The sequence below is a fragment of the Amborella trichopoda genome, chromosome 8 (assembly GCF_054954075.1).
Source record: "Amborella trichopoda isolate Santa Cruz 75 chromosome 8, AtrichopodaSantaCruz75HAP2 v2.0, whole genome shotgun sequence".
NCBI classification, from domain to species: domain Eukaryota; kingdom Viridiplantae; phylum Streptophyta; class Magnoliopsida; order Amborellales; family Amborellaceae; genus Amborella; species Amborella trichopoda.
This window is the reverse complement of record NC_142343.1, coordinates 7,720,794-7,745,675: the sequence shown is the minus strand read 5'-3', so window position 1 is coordinate 7,745,675 and position 24,882 is coordinate 7,720,794. Positions and strand designations below refer to the sequence as shown.

The 24,882-nt window shown below is 33.8% G+C and overlaps 1 protein-coding gene across 2 annotated transcripts; it reads left to right on the top strand.

The window, feature by feature from the left end:
- The first annotated feature begins 4,947 nt into the window (after positions 1–4,947).
- On the top strand, positions 4,948–24,736 carry LOC18436158 (oxysterol-binding protein-related protein 3C). 2 transcript variants are annotated; one of them, XM_011625813.3, is made up of 10 exons: positions 4,948–5,299; positions 5,994–6,087; positions 8,395–8,511; positions 8,636–8,708; positions 8,805–8,923; positions 9,067–9,188; positions 20,115–20,291; positions 23,209–23,353; positions 23,890–24,068; positions 24,305–24,736. In XM_011625813.3, exons 1-10 carry the CDS (start codon positions 5,202–5,204, stop codon positions 24,549–24,551), a joined length of 1,371 nt encoding a protein of 456 aa, XP_011624115.1. In that variant the 5' UTR covers positions 4,948–5,201; the 3' UTR covers positions 24,552–24,736. The 2 variants fall into 2 exon arrangements, with proteins under 2 accessions (XP_011624115.1, XP_088730890.1); XM_088874764.1 differs by having other exon boundaries at positions 9,054–9,188.
- Positions 24,737–24,882: the final 146 nt, after the last annotated feature.

Genomic DNA, 24,882 nt, shown 5'->3' with positions numbered 1-24,882 from the left:
TTTTATACATCCGGACTTGATCTTACACTAACCTCTACGAAATGTATCAAATATCAAATCATTTGTTTTAAATTTTTGAGTAGTTTAGTGGAGAAGAAATTTAATGAAATTTTGCCACTCTGACTGCTTAGCCCGGAGCCCAATCTTCTGAATCATTTTGATATGAAATTTCATCATTCGTGTTTGTAAGAGATGTGTAATACCTGCTTATAGTTTATGCTTAGTAACAAAAGTTGAGCCTCTCATTCATTTGAGCTTTCTTGAACTACGTGACACTGATTGTGGATGAAGTCCAAAATAAACTTTTTTGAACCATGTGACATGTTTTAAGTTATCGAATGCTACAATTGATAGTTAAAAGTAATTGTGACCTCCTCGTAGCAAAAGTAAATGATCGTATAATATATGTCCCCCATTTTTAAATACCAATGTAGCTTAATGACAAGATGACTACTAGCCTTGGCCGGTTCCCATGAGCCACAATCGCTCAACCATTCAAGCTCATCCCTACACATTCTCTTGATCATTGCCTTAATTATACTTGATAGCATTTGGTTGGTCCAATCTAGAGCAAAAATCAAATTGATTTAAAATTGGTGGAAATTGATTTTCGCAACCAATTGCCCTATTTGTTTTTCTAGATTGACTAAATAAAGTTGGGTAATCCACTTTGTAAAACATTAGTTAACTTTATTTTGGTAATTTGATTCATCCCCCATATAGTTTTAGTGGTCGGGACAATACTGATTTTGAAAGTGTACATAGTGGCCCATTTAAATATGGGGAACGATTTCATATTACCGTGTCATTGTAGTATAATGAAACCACACTTCTATAAAACTATGTTTGTAGCATTTATATGATCCTAAAAATTACACACCCTCTCTTCGTCCCAATAATCAACCCTAAAAAAATAAGATTCAATTTACACTCTAGATATGCTCAAAATGAGCCCCATTCCAACAACTAATCTGACTATCCATCTGGTAAATTTCAAGATCTAGGCTTTTAGAAACTCATAATCAACTTTTATGTTTTTAAGTTATTCACCTAATAATAAAAAAATCATCAAAAAGTTTTGACAAGGAAAAAAATCAATTTAAGACTCAGACCTAAGCGTCTCATCAAAATAAACGGCCTATATTAATTGAGCTAAACATAATGTTTTCTAAGGTGTGTTTTCAAATTTTTATTTTTTGTGATCATTTATAAGAAGGAAAAGAGTGTATATTTAAAATTGGACCTGGTTTTTCTATGTGGGCAAGGCCGCATATGTAGAAATGTGGGCCTATTAATAAACCTATTTTTAAGATGGATTTCTAGACTTAATTTTTAAGGACATGTAATCTCCAACATGGAGATCAAGAATATAAAAAAATAAGTAAATTTAAATAATTATAAATAATAATTATAGTAAAAAAATACATTTGAACCGTTAGTTTCGATTGTTTTTAGATGGAACACCTACTTGTATCCATCTTTAAGATGGATGATTTACACTTTTTGGATTGCATATGAAGTCATGCGGCACAACCTATATGAAACAATTTTTCTTTAAAAATTGAGGTGAAACAAATGGCTCTAATACGTATTTTTAAGACTATTTCATTATATAATCCTACTTTTACATGTAATCACTCCCCAATTTGAGGAATGATTTCATGTCACTGATGCCCGATGCAGTTGCAACTCAATTTATTGGATAGTGAATAATAACACAAACCTGGATAATATTAAAAGAACCATCATATGGAGGTCACAATCATTATCTCATTAGATGTCAAATTAGATTGTTTGGGGTGAGTCACGAAGTTCGACAATTTTTTTTTAGAACTGTGCGTGTATTCAATGATACTCTTGCAAACACTCATTTCGAACTTTAAGGGACAATAATGATTGTAACCTCTATGTATAAAATATAAATAATTTCTTTATAGACAATCCCGTTATAAAAAAGGTGCGGTTTGTCTAGAGTCGAGGCTCTAAACAATTAAATTAAAGTGCACCTTCGAATAGTATTGAGAAATGTGGTTTCAATACTGTAAATCTTTATAATAGCTTTAAAATATATTTTCATCTTTAATTATAAAATTTAAAGCTTAAAAAATAGTGTAAATCGAGCAGATTTATGAAAACTTGAAAATAGTGCAAATTGGCAATCAAAAATTGCAGTACAAGGGGCACTATTAATTACAAAAATTGACATCCATTTTTTTCTCGTGTCCATCCATCTTGATATTGAGATGATAAATTTGAAGATATTTGGGCATCAAAACAACTTTTTTAGTGAAATTTTTGAGGCGGCCTCTAATTTAATTGTTTAGAGCCTCGGCTCTATATAAACTTTTTCTTTATATATTTCATATATAAGGACCTCGAGAAATATTACCAGGCGCAAACCCAGATTTGGACCCGGACCCTGATTGTCCCGGGTCAGGCCTGAGTCCATTGCCACCGCTACCTCGGGTTACTCTTCCGGCCTGGTTACCGTGCCGATCTCAATCATTGCGAAATTTTGAGATCTTTTAACCCTGTTTATAAAACCGCGTGATTTTCCCTATTGGAGCCGAGATTTGCAATTTCGCCGCAATGACCAGACTTTTCGGCCCTGGTTGTCAAACCGAAACCATAATTTTAAGAAGCTTCGCCTGAATATCGAAAAGAAAACATTGCGTCTTTGACTTCGTTTGCCAGCACATCAAGTCAAAACATTCCTCCCAAGCAAGTGCTTTCTAGAAACGGTGCGGTTTGTATCCGAGGCTCTAGGCAATCAAAGTAAAGCGCACCTTCAAATAGTGTAGATAAATGTGGTTTTAATATGGAAAACCTTTGTAATAGCTTTAAAATATATTTTTAAATCTAATTATAAAATTTAAAGCTTAAAAAATTATATAAATCGAGCAGATCCATAAAAATTTGAAACTATTGAGAATTGATGGTCAAAAATGCATTACAAGATTCACTATTTTCAAAACTTGAAATCTATTTTCTTTCTCATGTCCAAATGTTGAGATAATCATTTTGAGGATATTTGAGCATCAAAACAATCTTTTCTAATGAATTTTTTAAGGGGGGCTCTAATTTGATTATTTATATCCTCGGCTCTGTATAAACTCTTTCTTTTTTATTGCTTAGACTCTCCGCGAAAGTACATCTTGAAATCGCTTAGAAGAGAAGTGCAAGAGAACCTTCAAATTGTTCATCTTGACATGGATATGGATATGAATATTAAAAAAGTATTTCAAATGCTAAAAAAACACATATTGTGTAGCATGTTATTTGAATCGTTTATTTTAATATTTCCAAGTTTTTATAGATTTACTCAGTTTGTACTATTTTAAAAAATTTAAGTTGTATGACTTAGAATAAAAATAGATTTTCAAACCATTGTAGAGTTTTTGACATTGAAACTATATCTCCAAGCAAATTTTAAAGACGTACCTTAGTTCTTCAATATAAGGACAGCACTTTATACAAAACTCACCTATTTTTCTTTGTCTTTTTTTTTGTTGGGTTGGGCCGTGCTGAGCTATGGCCCTCTTTGGCCCACTTAAAGCCAACCCCACAGAGAGGCGAGCACAGCACAAGCCCATTGCTACCCCTAAAACTCCAATATATAGAAAAACGTAAAATTGGGAAATGGGTATTTGTATAAAAATCTATTTGCTATCACCACCCAAATAGGGGTCGTACCAATGCTGTAAGAACTACAAACTGATGAACTAGTTGATAGACCGGTCCTGTCCGGCACATATTGGACCAGCAATGGAGCAAAGAATTTCCCAACCCTTTTAACAATGTTATCAATTAGAAGGAGAAAGGGTTGAGTAGCTTTTTGCGTATTGAGGGTGATTCTATCAATGTTATCAATTGATGCAATTGTTTGTCTGCACCACTGTCGCGGCTTAAATCTCTTTGGTGGCAAGTAATGGATTTAGCAGGTGGAAGCTTTTCAATTATATTTACATAGAAGCAAACCTAATTGCGAACGCTTTAGCAAAGAAAGTGGCCTTTTTTAGATTCTTTAGTTGTTTTTCCTTTATTGATTTAATATTTATACCATTGTACCAGTTCTTATGATCTAACAATGTTCATTACTTCAGTTAAAAACAAAAAAATTCGAAACATGGGTGGTAATAGGAGATGCAATTCTAATTCCACAAGAACATGGGTGCAAATAGCAAAAACGTGGGTGTAAAATTCAAATAGCAACTCAATTTCGAACAATCAAGTTCGAACGTCGATGTGGAATGCCGACTCTGTCGGCCAAAGGAAGAATCCCAGCCGTCCAATGCCACATAGATAAAAGAAGGATGCGGTTTGTATAGAGCCTAGGCTCTAAACAGTCGAATTAGAGTTTACTTTTAAAAAGTATTGAAAAATGTAATTTTAATATTAAAATTTATTATGAAGGTCTTAAAATATATTTTTATATTTATTTATAAAGTTTAATAGATCTATAAAAATTTGAAAATTTTTAAAATTGGCAGTCTAAAAATGTGTTTCAAAGTATACTATTTCTAAAACTTAAAATTCATCGTTTTTTTTATGTTAATGTTTTTGATGTGGAGATGATCCATCTGAAAATATGTGAGCATCAAAACAATGACATTTTTGAAGTAACGTCAAATTTAATTGTTTGGAGCCTCGGTTCCGTATAAACTTTTCCCCGTAAAAGAATGACAATTACACTCCCGTGCTTACTGCCAAATTACGAGATTGCCATTCCCCTTGATTCCGAAGAACAGAGCTCAAAAGTATCCGCCAATCCTAAAAATGACTAAAATACCCTCATTTAACAAAAAAACAAAGACTTAATTGACCGTACCGGCAGGACATGGTGCTGGCCATGTGCCCTCCTTCTTCTTCCCCTTGTAAATACCGACCTTCAATTCCTCCCTAAATTCCAAATTCCTTTAAATGGAAGAAGCGCCTAAGCCTTTTCTCGGTCCTCTGCATTTTTTTCCCCTTTTAATAACCCCGTTCTCTCTCTATTATTTCAGCGACTTTTCTCTCTCCTCCTCGTTGTTCGAATCTGTATACCTTTTTTTTTTATAAATTGAAAATTTGGTTGTAGTTTTTTTGGATTGAAACCAGTGTTATTGGGCTCTGATCTTGCTTCTGAGAATTGAATTTGGGGATGAAGTTTTTGTGATCCTGGTGAAATCTATTGGTTTTGGAAGAATTAGGGTTTATCAGAGATGGGTTCGAAAGAACAGAAGCAAGGAGCTGGTTTTTTTGCCTCAATTATGTCCAGTGTGTCGAATTTTGGCAGCGTCATGCATAATTCGGTTAATGGGTATGTGCACCATCTATATATCTCTCTTTATATGTGAAGCAGGATGAATTGTAGAGTTTACTTGTATGCCTAATGAAGAAAAACAAGATTGACTTGTATGGCTTGATGGGAAAAGAGGAAAATAAATTTTTTAGTTGTATGGCTCTCTCGAGTGCATGTGCATTGCGCTGTTTGAGTACCAGTCATTTGCTAGCTCTGTATTGGGTGGGATACCATATATACTCATTTGCTTTTCAAATGGGTGCAAATATTGTTTTTTCTTTACTTGTATTGGGGAAGAAACCAGTTGTCTTGATTTATGAATATGAATGACATACAGTGGTTGGCTTATTCTCATGGAATTATTAATAAGGTTCAAACATTCATCTATTTCTTCTCACAAATTGACCTTTAAGATTGTTTTGGTTACAAGAAAATGAGTGATGGTCAGGGATCCTTTTATTCAAATTTCTTGCCAGTAATCCTAATATGACTTTTAATTATCACAATGGCGTGTTTGTTGTTGGTCTTTTCTTGCTATTCATTGTTTGCTTGCTTAATAGGTTAATTTAGTTCTGCCCATTCTGACAGAATTTTGGAACCTGGAAGTCAGGATTAGAAATTTTGTATGTTAAGTTATTTAATATGCTTGAGATATCTACAACAGTTATTTGAAATTTCATTTTTCATGAATTATCATTTTTTCCTCTGCCAGATTGTTAGGGTATGAAGGACTAGAAGTGATAAATCCTGAAGGAGGAACAGAAGATGGTGAAGCAGAAGCCCAAAGGGGGAGATGGAAACAAGAGGTGCTTAATTTTTTCCTTAAATTGGTTACTAAATTACTTGATATTGTTCACATTAGCATCAGCTTGTTTGGATTTTTTCATTGTCAAAACTCATGACATGCTTGGGTTTTTTGTGGCGTAAACAAATCAATATTTGGAAGGTATGCAGAATCCAGATGGAACTTTTACATCATCTTGTGTAAGGTAATTGGAAATGTATTGAATGAAACTATGTTCAAAAAATGAAATAAAAAAAGAAACTAGTCAAGAGTTATAATACAAAAATATAGAGAAAGAAAGCAAATTTTTAACCCCTACATGATTTGTAATTGTATTCCCTGTCATCTCGTCTTCTGTTACATCTCCCCTTCTGTGCCAAAGTGAGAAAGCTCTAACTGCCTACACACAAAAAAGCACAAGAAAAAAAATCATGAAAACAGAAATAGAGATGAATGTGAAGCAAATTTTTCTTAAGTGTAAGTCATTATTGTATTCTGTTAGTTAATCCATCTAGAAACTCTGGAACAAGGAATTCCCATAATTCATAGGTGAAACTACATGGAAATTCTTTTCTTAAGAAAAAAGAAAGTAAAACTCATTCTTCCTAAGAGAAGTCCTACAACTTTGTGGAAATTCCACGAAGCAGCAGATAAATATCCAATGACTAAGAGGTGAGGCAATAAAATAATTATGTGATTTTGGGTTTCAAATATGAAGGGGTTTCCTTATTTTGGGTTTTAAAGAAGAAACCTGGATATTTTTTAAGAGATAAGAAACTGGGAAAAAAAAAATGCAGGGACTGCCTCAAGCTTGCCCAAGTAGGACTGGCAGTGGACCCATACCTGACCCGGGACCTGGCAGGTATACCTGATTCGGGTCTGGGTATGGGTCCAAGTTTTGGACCCGTGGGTAAGGTCTGGGTCCAATATAGCATTCCTAGTCTCGTGTCCGGGTACGGTCCAACAGGACCCGAACCATACCTGACCCGTATTTATTATGTTTAAATTAATATATTGTTTTATTATATATGATTTAAGATAATTGATTGTTAGTTATATTACCCCATCCATAACCATCCATTTAATTCATCGATTTGAACATTTTTTACCCACATCCCCACCCTTAAATCATTTCATCTTCCCCAAACCCCATCGTCAAGCCAAACCTAGCCATCGCCAATGAAACACTAGCCAAACTCAAAACTCTGCTGACTGCTCTGCTTCCTAGAGAGAGAAGAGACAAGCTCACATCACATGTCCCTTCTTCATAGCAGAGAGCCCTATCTTCTCAACCCACCCGTCGCCAAACCCTAGCCTCCTCTGCAACTTCGGCATCTGGATCTGTGTCTTCAAGGATTTGTTTCCAGCTGCGGTGCCAGAAAATCATCTGCGGTGCTTTGGTTTAGAGAGAGTGGTTCCGAGCTCAGATAATGGTTTCGTGAGTTTGGAGATAGGGATCTTGGAAGATGGGTTTAGAGAGAGATTGGAATTGGAGTTGGAGCTGGGATTGGGGGAATATGGTTTGGAGAGAGTACTTTTTGAATTGGAAAAGGGGTTTAGAGAGAGAGAGAGAGAGAGAGAGAGAGAGAGAGAGAGAGAGAGTACTTTCAGAAGAGGGTTCGGAAAGCTTTGTAGCTTTGTTGCAGGGTCAAAAGGTGTAAGTGATTTTCTTGGAAATGAGGCTGATCTTGTGTTCCAGGAGATGGGGGTTCTCTGATTTGCAGGTGCGAGCTGAAAATGTGTATGAGCTTAGAGAGAGAGAGAGACAGAGAGCTCTGATTTGCAGGTGCTATGAAAATGTGTATGAGCTTAGAGAGATATGGATTTCATGAGGAGCTTAGAGAGAGAGAGAGAGGGGAAGAGAGCATTCCGGGTATGGGTTGGGTCCCAGGTCCAAACCTGCATTCCGGGTACGGGTACAGGTATGGGTTACTTTGGACCCATCGGGTCCGGGTCCAGCAGGACCCAACCCATACCCGACCCATTGCAACCCTTATGCCCAAGTCTGCTCAACCCATGTATGAGTGAGTGACTGGCCAAGTTTACATGAGTGTCCACTCGATGCGGACCTGAGTTGAATCTGCTCAGGAAGCTGGTAAGTTTTGACTCGTCAAGTTCTACAAATATGGTGAACCATGAAAGACTTCATACAGTCACATTCTTGAAATACTTTGTTATATCAATACATATATCCATGCATCCCTTCTCATTAATATATGATGTATATTATTCATGGTGTACAGGCATGCATGAATTGTAGATCTCTTTTCTTATGTTATTTTGTGCTTCCTATCGATTTATTTATTTTTATATTCCCTCTTGCTCATAGGATAGAGATAGTTACTGGAAGATGATGTACAAGTATATCGGTTCGGATGTTACATCAATGGTTACACTTCCGGTTCTTATTTTTGAACCAATGACAATGATTCAGAAAGTGGCAGAGGTTTGTACTCCGATATTTTTTTTATCTTATGTCCAGTTGCAAGTCTGCTTCTACATTACTTATTCCATTTTTTTCATTCTTTTAGCCAAGTCTCCCTTCTTGAATTGAACAATGTTTGCCACAGATACTGGAATACTCTAGCCTATTAGATCTGGCAGATGAGTGTGAGGACCCATACATGCGATTGGTCTATGCTTGTAAGAATGCTTTGCCTTGGCAACAAGTTTGCTGTCTATGGTCCTATGCTGCTTTGTTTTTGGATACTATAAAATCCCTTTGTTAATGTTTTCCAGCATCATGGGCAATTTCTGTGTACTATGCCCTTCAGCGAACCTGGAAGCCTTTTAATCCCATCCTTGGGGAGACATATGAAATGGTGAACCATGGAGGATTGACATTCATTGCAGAGCAGGTAATTGTTCAAATATTTGATTTGTTCTTTATGTATTGTTTTTTATTCTGCTGTCCTGGTACTACTGAGTATTCTATTGTTACTTGAATTTATGTTGTTTTCTATACAATTTAATGTACCATGTGTAAAGTTTTATTGTACAGGTGAGTCATCATCCTCCAATGAGTGCAGGGCATGCTGAAAATGAACATTTTTCATATGATTTAACATCCAAGTTAAAGACCAAATTTTTGGGCAACTCCCTCGATATTTATCCTGTTGGAAGGTATATCTTGTACTTCTGCCACTCTGAGCTAGTACTTTGCTTTCATATATCAGATTTTGTCTTGTATCTCAAAGATATTGAGTGATGATTAGAAGCTTGTTGTGTTTTTATAGTTTATCATTCGCTTTTCTTTTAGAAATCAAACAGATTTTATTATACTTGATATGGTCCAAATGGGTGTAGTCTTTTCTTCCACCTTAAGTGTTTACATAATTTCAATGTTTCTTGGATCTTGTAAAGTGTAACCTGTGGTATTCTTGGGTTTAGATTTATATCCAGTTTATCTATTATATATTAAGCGAGATGAGGTCCCCTTTTATTATTATTTAGACAAGTGTCTTTACAGATTTCAAATTTGCCCTTTTGATATTAATTTATGCCATATTAATTCTTTAATCTCTCTATAAATCACTCTTTCTCTCAATTAATGTGCATCACTTCTCGCTCACATCCATGTCTTTCTTTTTCCTTCTTTTCTCCCTAAAGATGGGGATTGATTCATGGAAAAATGGGATATACATCTCCTTCTCTCACTAAAGTGGGATACACATCTCTCTCTCTCTCTCTCACATCACCTAAAGATAATTGATCATTAATTGAACATACTATTATATTGGTAAAGTTAATCATAAAAGTTAACATTAAAAAAAAAAAGTTAACATTTTAAAAAAAATCATATATTATATATGTATATATTAAATCATGTAAAAAAAACATAAACGACTTGAATTATATATGCATGAATGCAATGATAATTTATGCATACAATAGGGATTTTGAATATGATTTAATTACACAAATAATTAGAATAATATTTGAATATAAAAAAAATATTACAAACCTATAATTATAAATATGTATTCAATTATACAAATATAATTATCTATTCAATATATCTTCTCTTATTTTGAGAATTTTTTGGTTGATGTTGTAAATGTAGCGAGTATGTGTATATGAACAATAATGATTATACTTAGAGCATTTTTATAATAAAATGGTGAGAAATTTTTATTACAAGTTTATCCTAATCAAAATTAGTGTAATCAAATATTCTATTCTTTAATTAATCTTTTTTATTGCAACTATTCTATTTTTTACAACGTAATTTATCTATTTAAATTATTGTATTTAATTAGTTTCTTATAATAACTAAGTAATAGTAATTGTTATAATATTAAAAGTCGTGATAGATATAAATATTATTAATTATATATCAATAATATAATTTTAATAGATATTATAATAGTCACACAAACAATTAATACGCTAATTAAATATTATGATTATCTTATAGTTATGAAATTATTTATTAATAGACAAATTCTAATTTTCTTTATGGAACTTATTAATTTATATTCATTAGTTAATTTTGTTTATGGAACTTATTAATTTATATTAGTTAGTTTAGTTTACAATTAACAAATATATTTGTAATTGAAGTATAATCATAATAAATATCATCTCTTAGTTACTTTGTTACATTAATTTTTATATGTTATTTTAAATATTATATAAATAATTATTTTAAATATCACATAAATCATCATCATCATCGTCATCATCAGAGTCTTTTCCCAACTAATTAGGTTTGGGCTACATGAATCTTAGTTCGCCATTTTTCTTTATCAAGGGTCATACCCTCAATGAGGCCATAAGTCCTTACATCTTTTTTCATTGCTTCCAATCATGTTCTTTGGGCCTACCCCTTGCTCTTTTAGAACCTTCCACTTGAATTGACTCGTATCTCTTAACAACTGTTATATTGGGTATGCGCTGCACATGACTGGCCCACCGAATACTATTTTCTCATATCTAATCGCTTATTGGTGCCACACCTAAATTCTCCCAAGTTCATTTATTTTGAATATTATTCCTTCTTGTCTTGCTACTCATTCATCTCAACATCCTTATCTCAACTATACTCATTCTTTGGTATGTTTTTCCTTCACCACCTAACATTTCCCCATAAGGCAAAACTGGTCTCACAACTGTCCTATAAAACTTTCCCTTCATCTTCATTGATATGCGACTATCACATAAAACTCCAGTTGCACATCTCTACTTCGCCCACCCAGCTCTAATTCTATGTGCGACATCTTCCTCATTCTTTATATTTTCCTGGATTATCGACTCAAGTTATTGAAAGTTCACTCATTTTGGTATTTATTGTCCATCAATCTTAATGACTTCCTCATCTCTACTCCTATTATTACTAAATTTGCATTCTATATACCCTGTCATAGTCTGGCTAATTTTAAAACCTTTAGATTCAAGAGCATCCCTCCAAAGTTCTAACTATGTATGGATGTCGTTTCGGGTCTCATTGATCAAAACTATGTCGTCCGCGAGCAACGTACACCGTGGTATCTCATCTTATAGTTGCTTAGTTAAGTCGTCCATAACTAAGACAAAAAGGTATGGGCTCAATGCTGATCCCTGATGCAGACCTATTGTCAGGAAAAACTCACTTGTCTCCCCACTAGTTGTTCCACACACTACTCAGTGATCCCTTAGACATATCTTTTACCAAGGCGACGTCGTGTCTAGAGATTCATTTCTTTTTCAACACCCACCAAATCAATTCTCGAGGTACTTTATCATAAGCTTTCTCTAAATCAATAATGACTCTTAAATTTGATCCCTCATAAATTTGATCTCGAGGTACTATCTTACATAGCTTCATAGTGTGACTCATAAATTTGATCCCTCGATAGTTCGCACAATTTTGTATGTCTCAATTTGCTAAGCTTATATATTATTCTATTACATATTGTGAAGAGAGGCATAGTCATATTTTCTGATTTAATATATTATCGCATAATTCTTGTATCAATTAACACATTAGAAATAACATTATGAGGAGACCTGCCAAGCAGGTACATTTCACTAGTTATATATTAATCGAGAGGACGTCCCCTTTTATTATTTTGACCAGTGTCCTTTTGATTTTCAAAGTTTGTCCCAATGTTCGCAAAATCGAACCAGAACGGTTAACCGGACATGGCCCCGGAAGCGGTTTAACCAGCCTAACCGGTAAACCGGCCAATTCAATTTTAACCCATTCAAAGGAAGTTGAAAATTAATGAAAAAATCGAATTTTAAAGAATCAATTTGTGCCTAGGGGTATTTTAAATTTTTTTTCAAAAGATGGGAAAATATAAAAGTGAGTATTAATGACCAAAATAATTTTTAATCTTTGTCATAATGCAAAGAATATTAAAAATACATTACAAACCAAATTCCTTATTTTTGAAAATTTATAAACATATTTTTGAATTTATTATTTTTTAAATATCGGCTGAACATCAAAACCGCCCAAAACCGAAACCGGCCGGTGTTCTGATCTAACCTGGCGGTTACTGCTTAGATCACCCGATTTTTCCAACAATGGTTTGTCCACTTGATTTCACTTTCAAAGAAATAAAACAAAAATTGTCTACATGATTTTAATTTATCCCATATTGATCCTTTGCTCTTTTTGTGATTCTCTATCTCAATTAATATGCATCTCATTAATGTTATATCTATTAATCTCTCTTTTTCTCTCTCTCTCTCTCTCACTCTCTCTCTTGCTTAAATAAATTTGTCCCAACCTAATATTGCCAAAGTAACATGTATTTGTCATTAAATGAACATACCATAATATTAGTAAAGATAATCATAGAGTTAATGTTTTTTAAAAAATCATATATTAAATACTTAAATATAAGTATGTAATAAAAAAATATATGACATGAACTAAATATGCATAAATACAATGATAATATATGCATATAAAAGGAAGAGGTTCGTTTCTCTTATTGTATCAAATTATCTTATACATAGATTCAATGATCTATTATGTCGTATTCTCATTTTAGAATTTACCACTTATATTTGATTTTTTTATGCTCAACTAATGTTTCATAGTCAAAATTTAAATGTTATTTAAATGTTTAACCAAAATTCTAAATTAATTTTTGATTAAACTAAATTTAAATGTAATGAAAATATTACAAACCTATAAATATAATTAGATATTGTATTCATATGAGCATTAATATATATATTCATAATTTAAAAAATTTAATTATCTACTTTACCCAAAAATTATTTATCCATTCACCATATATTCTCTTATTTTGGGAGATATTTTTTGTTGATATTATAAATGTAGAGAGTATGTGTCTATGGACAATAATAATTACATGTAGAGCACAAAAAACATAAAATGGTGAAATATTTTATAACAAATTTATCTTATTTAAACTTATTGTTATCATTTTATTGTAAAGATGTTAATTATATTTTTGTTGGTGGTATGATCATTATGAAACACTATTCAAATTTTAAATTAATGTTATTAATCTATTCTAATATTATGATGATAGTTATATAAATTTTCATAGAACTATTCAATTTTTTACAATGTAATTTATGAGTAATTGTTTAAATTAGTATAATTATCTTATAATAATTATTATTAGTAGTAATTGTTATAATGTTCAAAATTATTATAAATATAAATACTATTGATTACACTAATAGTATAATTATAGTAAATATTAGTATAGTTACAAAAATTAGAATCCAAATTAAATATTATGAATATAGCACTATTCAAATTTGAACTTAATATTATTATTCTATTCTAATATTATAATGGCAATTGTATAGATTTATGTAGAACTTCTATTGTCTACAATGTAATTAATCAATTAATAGTTTTAATTAATATAATTATTTTTTTGTTTATAATAAATTAATAGTAATAGCAATTGTTATAATCAAAATCATTATAGATATAAATACTATTAGTTATTCTAATAATATAAATGTAATAAATATTATCATAATTACAAAAAATAATGTGAATTCTGATTAAATTTTATGAATGTCTTATAATCATAAAAGTATAATTCTGTAACTAGTAATTAATACTAAACAAATTTCTAATTTTATTTACAATATTTATTAGTATCTATTGATTCATTTAGTTTGCAGTTAATAATATATTTGTAACTGAATTATAATCCTAATGATATCATCTTTAAGTTCCTCAATTTGTTATGTTAATTTTCCTAGAGGTTGGTTTAAATATTGCTTAATTTATTCAATTTGCTAAGTTTATATCTTATTTTCAATTATATAATATAAAGAGAGAGCCAAAATCCTATTTTCTAATTTAATATATAATTCTATAATATTTTTATCAACTAATACATTATTAATACACCATTTTTGTTAAGATCTGCGAAGCAGGTGCATCTTACTAGTATATATTATTTGGTGTTCGTTATTTTCTTGTCATGGTTGGGTGGACAAGTATATATGATTTGGTGTTCGTTATTTTCTTGTCATGGTTGGGTGGAAAAGGGGATGGGAATATGTTCCTTCTACTAGATTTGGAAAGTTTTATGTGCTTGCTTAGTTGTATGTTGTTGAAAGAGTGCTAACTTGTACTTTTTGTTTTAGTAATTTGTTTTACATACTGCCCTCCATTTTGATTGGTAGATCATGACTAACTAAATTATTTTGTACTTGATAAGTACCTTTTCTATGCCCCATTATTTACTAATGGTGACAACCAATGGTTTAAAAAATGGATTGGTGCCACGGATCGGGCACCCCAAAAATCCATCCGGATCGGTGAATCGGCGTTTCGGATCGGGAATCGGTCGGATTCAGCCTTAGAATAAGTTCAAAAAATGATTAAAAATCATTATAAATGTTGTTTTTTAGGAATCTAATAAAAAATGAGGGTACTACATTAATAACTTTTATTTTTTTGCATCAATAAGCGAATATTGAGATGTTCTTTTCCTGTATGAAAATGCTCATCAAACATTTATTAAAACCTAACTAAATACAATATTATAAATTGAAATTAGAATTATTGGTTTATATTTTATTTTTTTAACATCATTTTACTATACACATAAAGTGAAATTATCACACATCAAAGTATCAAACATTTGTTATTTTGTTTTACTCATCCAAAATTATTACAACCTAACTAAGTATAATAGTATATATTGAAATTGAAGTTGTTGGCTTATAAGATTTGGTTATCAATGTATATTATTAATTATAATATAATAATAAACATGATTAAAAATTATAAGAAAATAAAATCTCCTATAAATTTTAATGTCTTATGATTAAAAACAAAATAAAATCCCCCATAAATTTTAATGTGATCATATTCATATGATTATACTGGCATAAGTTTAACCAGTTATTAAGATAAATAAACAATATGACTTTCAATATAATTATACTAATTTTTGTAAATGAATTAAATAGAATTTATTTATGTAATTATATGCAATTAAAACTTAACTATATGTACTTTTATTTTTTGTCCATTATAAAAAAAAGGAATAAATATTATTAATCTTAAAAAAAATTATTTTGTTGATTATTTCATGACAAATCTAAGTAAGAGCGATAGCTTCATAAGGTGCAAAACTTACCCTTCAAATGTTCCCACATCAAAGATTTTGGAGAAAGAATGCCACCATAAAGGTGGCCTCAACATCATCATCAACGCAATGGTGCCTTGGAGCCCTGAGGTGAGCATGATGTGAGAGTACGGACTTTTGACCGATGATGAGGTAAGCGTGATTCAAATGTGGCTAGGGCCCACCACTATAATTTTATAAAAAAGCTACTTCAAAATTCCATGTTCACTGTAACGACTTGGAATCCCGTTTTTTCACTGAAGCCGGAACGTGCTGGGCAATACCCAATCCGGATCGCTCGATTCCAGATCGGATCATTGATTTTTCAAACATTGGTGGCAACCAATAGGGTTTGGAACTTGGAAGTGATATATCTAAATTCATTTTCTTGTCATGTATCTTATGTTAAATAGGGAAGACAAATAATTTGTTACTTGCTGATTCTCTTAAATAAAAAAAAATTAAAATGTAGTGTTTCTTTTTTTTTGATGCTGAAGTGAAAACATGTGGTTTTTTATTGAACTTTTGTGGATGCTATCCCTGTGATTTCTAACAAACTTTGACTGGATGCTATCCCTACTTTGTGATGATATTATGTTATGGGAATGTATGGTTTGACTTCATTAATACATCTGCCTATGGACATCATTGTATGCCTGGAAATTTCTTTTGCATTGATACCATCTTTGAATTGATATATTGGCCATTTATTCCATGAGAATTATTGTCAATTAACTATTTGTCAAAGTATTTGAATGTTAATATAAATTATAGTATTTATTGAATGTGGATTATCTTCCTTCTTTCTTGCCGTGTGTCATTTAAGGATAATACCCAAGTCATTTTTGTGTTTGATGACCATTTCTTGTAACAAGTTATGGTCATTAGTCAAAATAGATGATATTAAGCTCAAGGACTTCAGAAATTTTATTTTTTTGACTTCTCCATTTCTCTTTTCTTCCATTTCTTGGTGGTGAACGTGGAACTATAATGTTATGAAATTTGACCTCTGTAATTTGCTAGTATCATGCTAGTGAATAAATTAGAAATTTTGATCCAGATTCAGATTAGATGTTAGTACTATTATATTTTTAACTAGCTGAAAGACTAGAATCATGGATTGGAACTTTGGATGTTAACTTTGATGGCAAGATCTTGAGGAAACAGTGAAGGTGCTAGCTCCTAAGAATTTGCTTTGGACAGTGGGGCATCCTGGGAAAGATTTTTAGTGAAGGGGGAAGTCAATATGTTGAAATGTTATGCACATTTAATTGGATTTCCTATTTGGATAATGCAGCCATGCTGCCTAGCCTGCTTCTCGGTTCTACCTAATGCTTACTAGGCTCCAAAACTCCATCCTACAGATCTGGTATCCGCTCTTTTGGGTTATCTTCTTTAATGTTATGAGATCCTGCCTCAGTGGGACACTTTGGCATTCTGGTTGTGTGTCACAACCCCGCCCCCTGACTCAAAGTCGTATGAGCCGGCGACTGCAGGGTGCGGAACCGTGATGTGAGGTGGCGAACGCCACTTAGGTGGGAGTGGCTCATTCGCATGAAATCACGGAATCGAGAGCAACCATGAAAGTAAAACTAAAATCTACACATGAAGACCGATATCAATTCCAAAAGTACAGCCATGCCATTAACATCTGATATCCAAAGTTCTTACAATTTTTCTTCAAGGAACTAATGGCCCAAACTACAAAGTACAAAAGAACATCCAAGGGGGGTAAGACCACTAAAACCTACTATGAAAGCTTCGAAAGGCGTTTCTCCAACTTCAAACTTCAAACACCCAAGCACCCCACAACTTTCCGTCTTCTGCTCAGAGACTACTACTTTCACTCTAGAATCATGGAAATAAGATGGAATGAGCTGATAGCCCAGTGAGCAGATCTACACCATGTCATCCTACCTATTCAAGCAGTGACAACAGTAAGCAGTGCATACTTATTCACAGAACATCAAGAGAGAGCCCTCTAGAAGGCCTTTCAGTATTCTAACAGTATAATAAAAAAAGCAGTTTAATACACAGTGCATAAATTAGAAGTCAATTCACTTTAAGCAGAACAGTAACGATAACAAATCACAGTTGTAGAAGCTAGAGAGGCCTATTCCTGAAATAGAAGTTCCATTGCTCATGCTAAGCCAATCTTGTAGCTTGAAACCTCCACTCTCATTCAGGAGGGAGGACAATGACAAGTGGGCATCCCACTTCGTAATGCCCTCACGTACACACACGTCCCCAACACTCTGGGTTTTTTTTGATAGGCAGTAGCCTTGCAAGACACGACCCTCTCATATGCCATTATGGCAAAAAAGCGTTACACTACCATTGGGTGACCAAATGTGTAGTGCCCATAATAATTGGGGGGTGCAACCCACCCAATTTCTCAGTTTCCCTTCCCGACCTCAGTCCTATCGTTGGGGTCGAGGTACAGTTCACAATTACCTGTATACAGTATCCAACTACCAATGGGTGACCCATTGTGTAGTGGTTAGGCACATAAGGGCTTACAGTATCAGTGCTTCCTCAGTATAGCAGTACCACCACCAATGGGTGTCCCATTGCGTAGTGGTCAGTATTGCATTATCATGCTTCCAATATCACAGTATTAGTAACAGTGGCACAATACCAATAGCGGTATCACAGTAACAGTAGCAGTATCGCAGTAATAGTGGCAACATCACAATGATAGTGACAATATCACAGTAATAGTGACAGTATCACAGTTAAGCATTTCAGCTTAATTTCTTACAATTAGAGGCAATGACGTGCGCTTGCAAATAGGGTTGTAACTTTTGGTCCATTTGGAATTTGAAGACGGTTCCAAAACCAATTTTTGGTACTAGACACAAATCTTTCAAACAGAGGTGTCTTGAACATTTGACCCCTTAGAGGTTCAAGAAGTTTGGGGTTTACTAGCTGTATTCTCCTGTGTACAGGAGACAGCGACATACCCTGCTTCAAACCATGATAACTTTCAATCTGTGAAGAATTTCGAGACAATTTCAAAATCAAACTTTAAGCCAAGACGCATATCTTTCTAACAAGGCTAATTTGAAAGCATTTGTACTATATTTGGTTGCTCAAAGGTCCATGCCAAACAAGATGATAGTTCTGAGTTTTACCAAAACTGTCTACATATCTACACAAATGATGCATAAATTTCAATCTAAGAAGAATTTCAAGACAATCTCTACATGCAAATTTTAGCCCTTTCAAAAACCTTTCAAATGACTGTGGTTTGACAGGAAATGGACTTCGTTTGGTCAATCAAAACCAGTGCCAACAGTAGTGTCAGGGACAAATCCAGGAAAAACAGTCAACAGTGACACACACGTACATTTTGAAACATAAGTTCATTTCTATAAAGAATTTCGACAGTGGGCAAACATAAATATTTTACTAGACTCACATATCTTTCCAATAGCCGTGATTTGAGGTCAATCGGACCTCGTTTGACTGTTCAAAAGCCCCTTACAAAAATGTGTATATTCCTAGAATTTCACTGTAATGATACACATGCCTCAAGAACATATTCCATAACCTCAATCTCATGATAAAGAACATGATAGCCACTGTTCTCTCACAATATGCACACATAAACATGCATTTCTTACAAAATTATGAATCATACATTCATTCTTCAATCATATATTCTGTTGGTTCTTTGATTACAGAGTTTGGTGATCTTATGCTACCTCCTAAATCTGTTAGACTTACCGTCTAACAGATATTCTTCTTTTTATCTCAATCCTACGTCTTTTCTTTATCAAGATTGAGAACATATTATAAGGTTTATTGAACGGTTGATTCCCGAATCTCTCATTGTCATATACTTATAAAAGTGGATCATGTTACTTGATGTTGTTGCTAATAGTGATTAGCTGAATCTTACTTTAATAGTGGCCAAGTTGCATCTTGAGTTTGTGAACCCATGTAGATTACTTCAAAGGTGGGGACACCAAGCTCCATTTTATGCATGGAAATATATACTTATGTATCGTTCCAAGTTTTAAGTTTTAATCAGTGTGGGATCAAACCCGCATACATTATACACACACACATGATAACTAATAAACTCAGTGAGAACATTTTGAGTTTGCATATTAAAAAAAAAGAGCTTGCATTTCTTATTGATGAAGTTATCTGAGATTCTGTCCATTACAATCTGTCAACGATGGTTTATGCTTGGGGGTGACATATAAGTGTATTAGAATTTTCTTTACGATTCAGCACATTGATTGCTGGTTTATACTTATTCCATCTTGTTGGTATGACACATTCAACCATAACAAATCATTTGTTTAACTATTGTCTTGTGAACTATCAAAATAGATTATCCTTTGTGTTGTGTCTAGGAGATTAATTTGGATCATATTTATTGGATTTATTAGGGTACAGAAACAAAGGAGACTAGTATTATACTCAATGCACATTGCTGCTTATGCCATATCCTTTCTTTCCTTCTATGCAGAACACGTGTAAAACTAAAGAAGGCTGGTGTTATTCTAGATTTGGTGCCTCCTCCCACAAAAGTCAACAACCTCATTTTTGGACGCACTTGGGTTGACTCACCTGGGGAGATGGTCATGACAAATATTACCACTGGTGACAAAGTTGTCCTTTACTTTCAACCATGTGGCTGGTTTGGGTAACTTCTTATCATCATTGCTTCCTTTCCAGATTTCCTTGGATGACAGCTTGCTTTCTTTTCTTTTGGATGAATCGGTTGGATTAGATGTACTGGTACCCTGTAAAATTATATCTGTTTTTGAGCATATCAATGCACTTGACATTATAAAATCCTCTTCTAATTTCCCATGCTTTGAAATCAAACAGAGTATTTAAACTGTTGCCATAAATTTTATCAAGGAAAGTGTATCATACTAGCTTGTTATGTGGGACAGCTTCGGTTTTTTGCTGTTGTGATTCTAAATTGAATATATGACCGTGCTTTTCCATTTGGTAATTTCAATGGATCTTGTGGAGTCAAATATTTTAGTAGGAGACTTCTGATTTTATAGTTTTTCTTATAGTAATATTTCGATGAATTGTCAAACAATACAAAGAAACAAACCATAATAATATTGCCATGAATTGTCAAACAATACAAATAAACAAACCATCGTAATATTTCCATGAATTGTCAAACAATACAGAGAAACAAACCTGATGAAGAAAAAATGGAAAATCCTATGTAGGAACACAAACTTGCATTATTACCACCTCTTCCGTTGTGGGAATACACTTATTCAAAACTATGATTCAAAACCCACTGATCTGGATCATGAATTGCCTCTTTGGATCAGGATTCGTTTTAGGACAAACGAGTTCATGGCAAGTATAACTGGTCGACTCAGTGGTGGATTGCCCATTCTCTCTCAATCTAGATCGTCTGGATCATCTAGTTCCCACATATTGCATTTTATTATTATTTTTCCTTTTTTTAATTTTTCATGTTTTTGGTACCGATTCTCACTCTGTAGAATCGGTTGGACCACCGATCCGTATCGGTAATTCGTCGATACTGGTTTCCTGGATGACCTATTTGCCTGGTTTTCCTAGGGTTTTTTTTTTTTGTCTTTTGTTTTTTTGATAATGTGTTTACCTAGGTATTAAAACACTGCTTCAAAACCTTTGGTTATATTTTCATAATTAGAATTTTGTTGCTTTTGTATTTCCAGGATCCCCCTTTGACAATTCTATAGTTATGTTTTTCATGAAGTTGAAACTGGTAAATCGACAACTTTGGATGTTACAAGAATTCATAAGAAAACTTTTATTTTCTACGACTAACAATGATGAACTAAAATATTCATGCTACAAAACTATGATATGGTCTTATGACCATGTAACTTATGAAGTGCTCTGCAATGGTCTTGAGCACAAAGAGTAGAGAGATATGAGAGGCACTTGAGCAATTGAGCATCCATAGAGTAGTTGAGTGAAAATTAGTGGCTGCTGGGAATATGGGTGAAGAGGCGATGAATGGGGGAATCACATTAAATAATCATAATTTATTTAGGGTGTTGTTTGTAGAGGAATGTGTATATTCAACACAACAGGATTACAGTGAGGAACTTTAGGACGCATGTATTTAGTAGAGGTAGCTAGAGGTCTTTCTATCCCTAAATTAATGTGGGAGTCTCCAATCTTATCAGCTTCTTTTTGTATGTATCAGAATGAAATGAAACACTTATTGATAGGTTTAGAATGAGCTAGTGTTCCCTTTGATATTCCTAGCTGTCGCAGTTTGGATGAATCATGTTAAGCCTTCTGAACTGTGTTAAGAGATTCATGTCTATAACTAAAGGCTCAAAGGAGACAGCCCTCTTCCATAAACCACAACCTGTGTGGTACATTCCATGCCTTTTTCATTGAAGGTCTATCAAAAAATAATGAATTCAAAGAATAGGAAAATGAAACCAGATAATTGATTGGAATACCTAAAAAGTTGTCATTTTTTCTTTTTCTATTTTCCAGAAACATTTAAATCTCTTTAACTGTGACGTGTCAAGAGGAGGAGGAGGAGCCTGTGTTTTGGGGGACGGGGGAGGGTTTTTGGTTAAAGGATTGTGTATAAGACCCTTTCTGTTTTGTACAATAAGGTCCAATCATCCTTACATCACATGTGAAATCCGACGGCTTGGGGTGTCATAAAGCCCAAGAAAATTCTATTTACATCTAATGGCTAAGGGTTACTATGACGTCCTCGTAACAAAGATCTTATTGTATGCTTCCCTCCGGTTAAAGACTTCTTTGGTTCAAAGTTTATTCAAGGGGATTATTTGAATGCCATTTGATGGCTTCATGGGGACTCCTTAGCTCATTGCCAATAATATCGTTGGAAGTCAAGGACAAATTGTTAATTATTTGTATTTTGAATATTTTTCGTTTCTAGAGAGACCCCATCTCTGTGGCTGTTAGATTCGCCAGTATATGATGCTGCTGTGGGACTATATGCGACCCTAGTTTGCGTTTTTGGATTGGAGATTAATGGGGAAAGGGTTTCCCATCTGTGGTACTAGTGGAATTCAAGACATCATGTTGTGGTACCCGCCATCCTGACCACCTGTGCCTTGAGAATGAAACTCAAGACGTCATGTTGTGGCACACACCAACTTGATGTCTTGAGTTCCATTTTTACCACAGGTAGGGGACCATTTTCCCACTTATCTACCCAAAAAAGACAACTAAATAAAAAGAAAAACAGAGGGTTCACTTTCTCCATCATATAAGCATACACATGGTTCGCCCTCTTTGGAGAATTTGTCATTTATAGACTTTAGCAAAGATCATAGATATATTGTGACTCATCGCCAATGGAAAAAGATGTAATTTGAATCCCATTTATGATTTTATGGAATAGTAGTTAATGAGCCAGGATGTGATCTTGCCGTTAATCAAATGGAATATTCATGGTAAACTAGATTGCGTCTGTTTTTGCTTCTAGAATTAACTTCCATAAACCATATTCATGAAATTTAATGTGTGCATAATTTCTCTTTCTAGTTCACTTGGTAGATGCTGGACGGTTTTGTTTTCTTAGCAGTAGTTGTTTATTACAGAGCTGGTCGATATGAAGTTGATGGATATGTCTATAATGCGGATGAGAAGCCTAAAATTCTGATGACTGGCAAGTGGAATGAGGCAATGCATTATCAACCCTGTGACTTGGAAGGAGAGCCCCTTCCTGGAACTGAACTTAAAGAGGTCAATTGTGATTTCCCTTACACTATACCTTTTGAATCCTCCCTTTTCTTTTGCTACTGTTTCTACTTTTACAAAATACGTGAATGCTAAATAGATCAATTGTTTCTGTGCAATATGAAGAGCATGAGAAAATATTGGATGCCTTTAGTCTATATGAAGTTATGGGCACATTGTTTTGCTTGTTAAATTTTGTCTGCACAATATGGCCTCTCGAGTGTTTGTCTTAATGGTTACTATCATGTAAGATCAAAAACTGGTTCATGAGTGGCTTGGCTTTTACATGAACCAAATGCGAGTTGGGCCCTAGTCCAATAAAGCAAAGTATTAATGGGTTAGCATTTCTCAATAAATTTTGTGCAATGTTCTGCAAAATTTGCCAGAGTTGTGCATTTGAATATGTATGAACTCATCCAAACATCAACGAAAGGCTTTCACTGTCATTATGCATGTGTGCTCCATGAAAGTGTGCATGTAGATATTCAAGTATGGAGTTATGTGTACATTTCAAATTGTGATTGTTTTTCCAACTTTTCCAGGTGTGGAGAGTTGCTCCTGCTCCAGCACATGACAAATTCCAGTATACACATTTTGCTCACAAAATTAACAGCTTTGACACAGCACCCAAGAAGTTGCTAGCCTCAGATTCGCGATTACGGCCAGACAGATATGCTCTTGAATTGGGTGATCTATCGAAAGCTGGTTCCGAAAAGAGCAGGTATCCTTAACATTGTTTGTAGATGTATTCCTCTGTTGTTCATTGATCTTAACATTGCCTCCTTCTTTCTTCTAATTATGAATCTGTGAGTTGCACGTTTGGCATTCTTATCATACAGGGATAAGGTCATTGTTTGTATCTACAAGAGTGATTTTAAATGAGAAATTTATGTGGACTTTTTGTTCAATATGCTTTATAATATATTACATAGCGTTGGTTCTGTATTTCAATTGCAGTTTGGAGGAGAGACAGAGAGCTGAGAAGAGAAACAGGGAGGGCAAAGGTCACCAATTTGTTCCGAGATGGTTCAGTCTTTCCGGTGAGGTCTCGCAAACACCTTGGGATGAGTTAGAAGTGTACGAGTACAATGGAAAGTACACAGAGCACCGAGCTGCCATTGATAGCTCGAGCTGTGACCTAGAAGTTGACCCCAAGTTCATTGAGTTCAATCCATGGCAGTATGGTAACTCGGAGGCAGAGTGACGTACTCGTTTGTTAAATTTTCTCTCTCTGGTGCCATGGTCTTTTAAATTTTCAATTTTATTTGTTAAATTTTTTGGTGGCTGGAACCGTGGCTTGTTGGTTGTGGATCCCTGAGACTTGTTGGGTTTGAGGAAGTTGTGTAGATGGCTTCTGATTTCATATATTTATAATGTCATTCTTAGAAATGTCCTTTTAATTTTGTGTGATTAATTGTCATGGGCCGGTGTGGTTTTAGTTAGAATTAACTGGCCAGGGACCAATCCTCTCTCTTTCTCTCTCTCGTCCCATGTAAGTGTAAATGAAGTCAAGAACTTTGTCTCTCTCTAGTCCC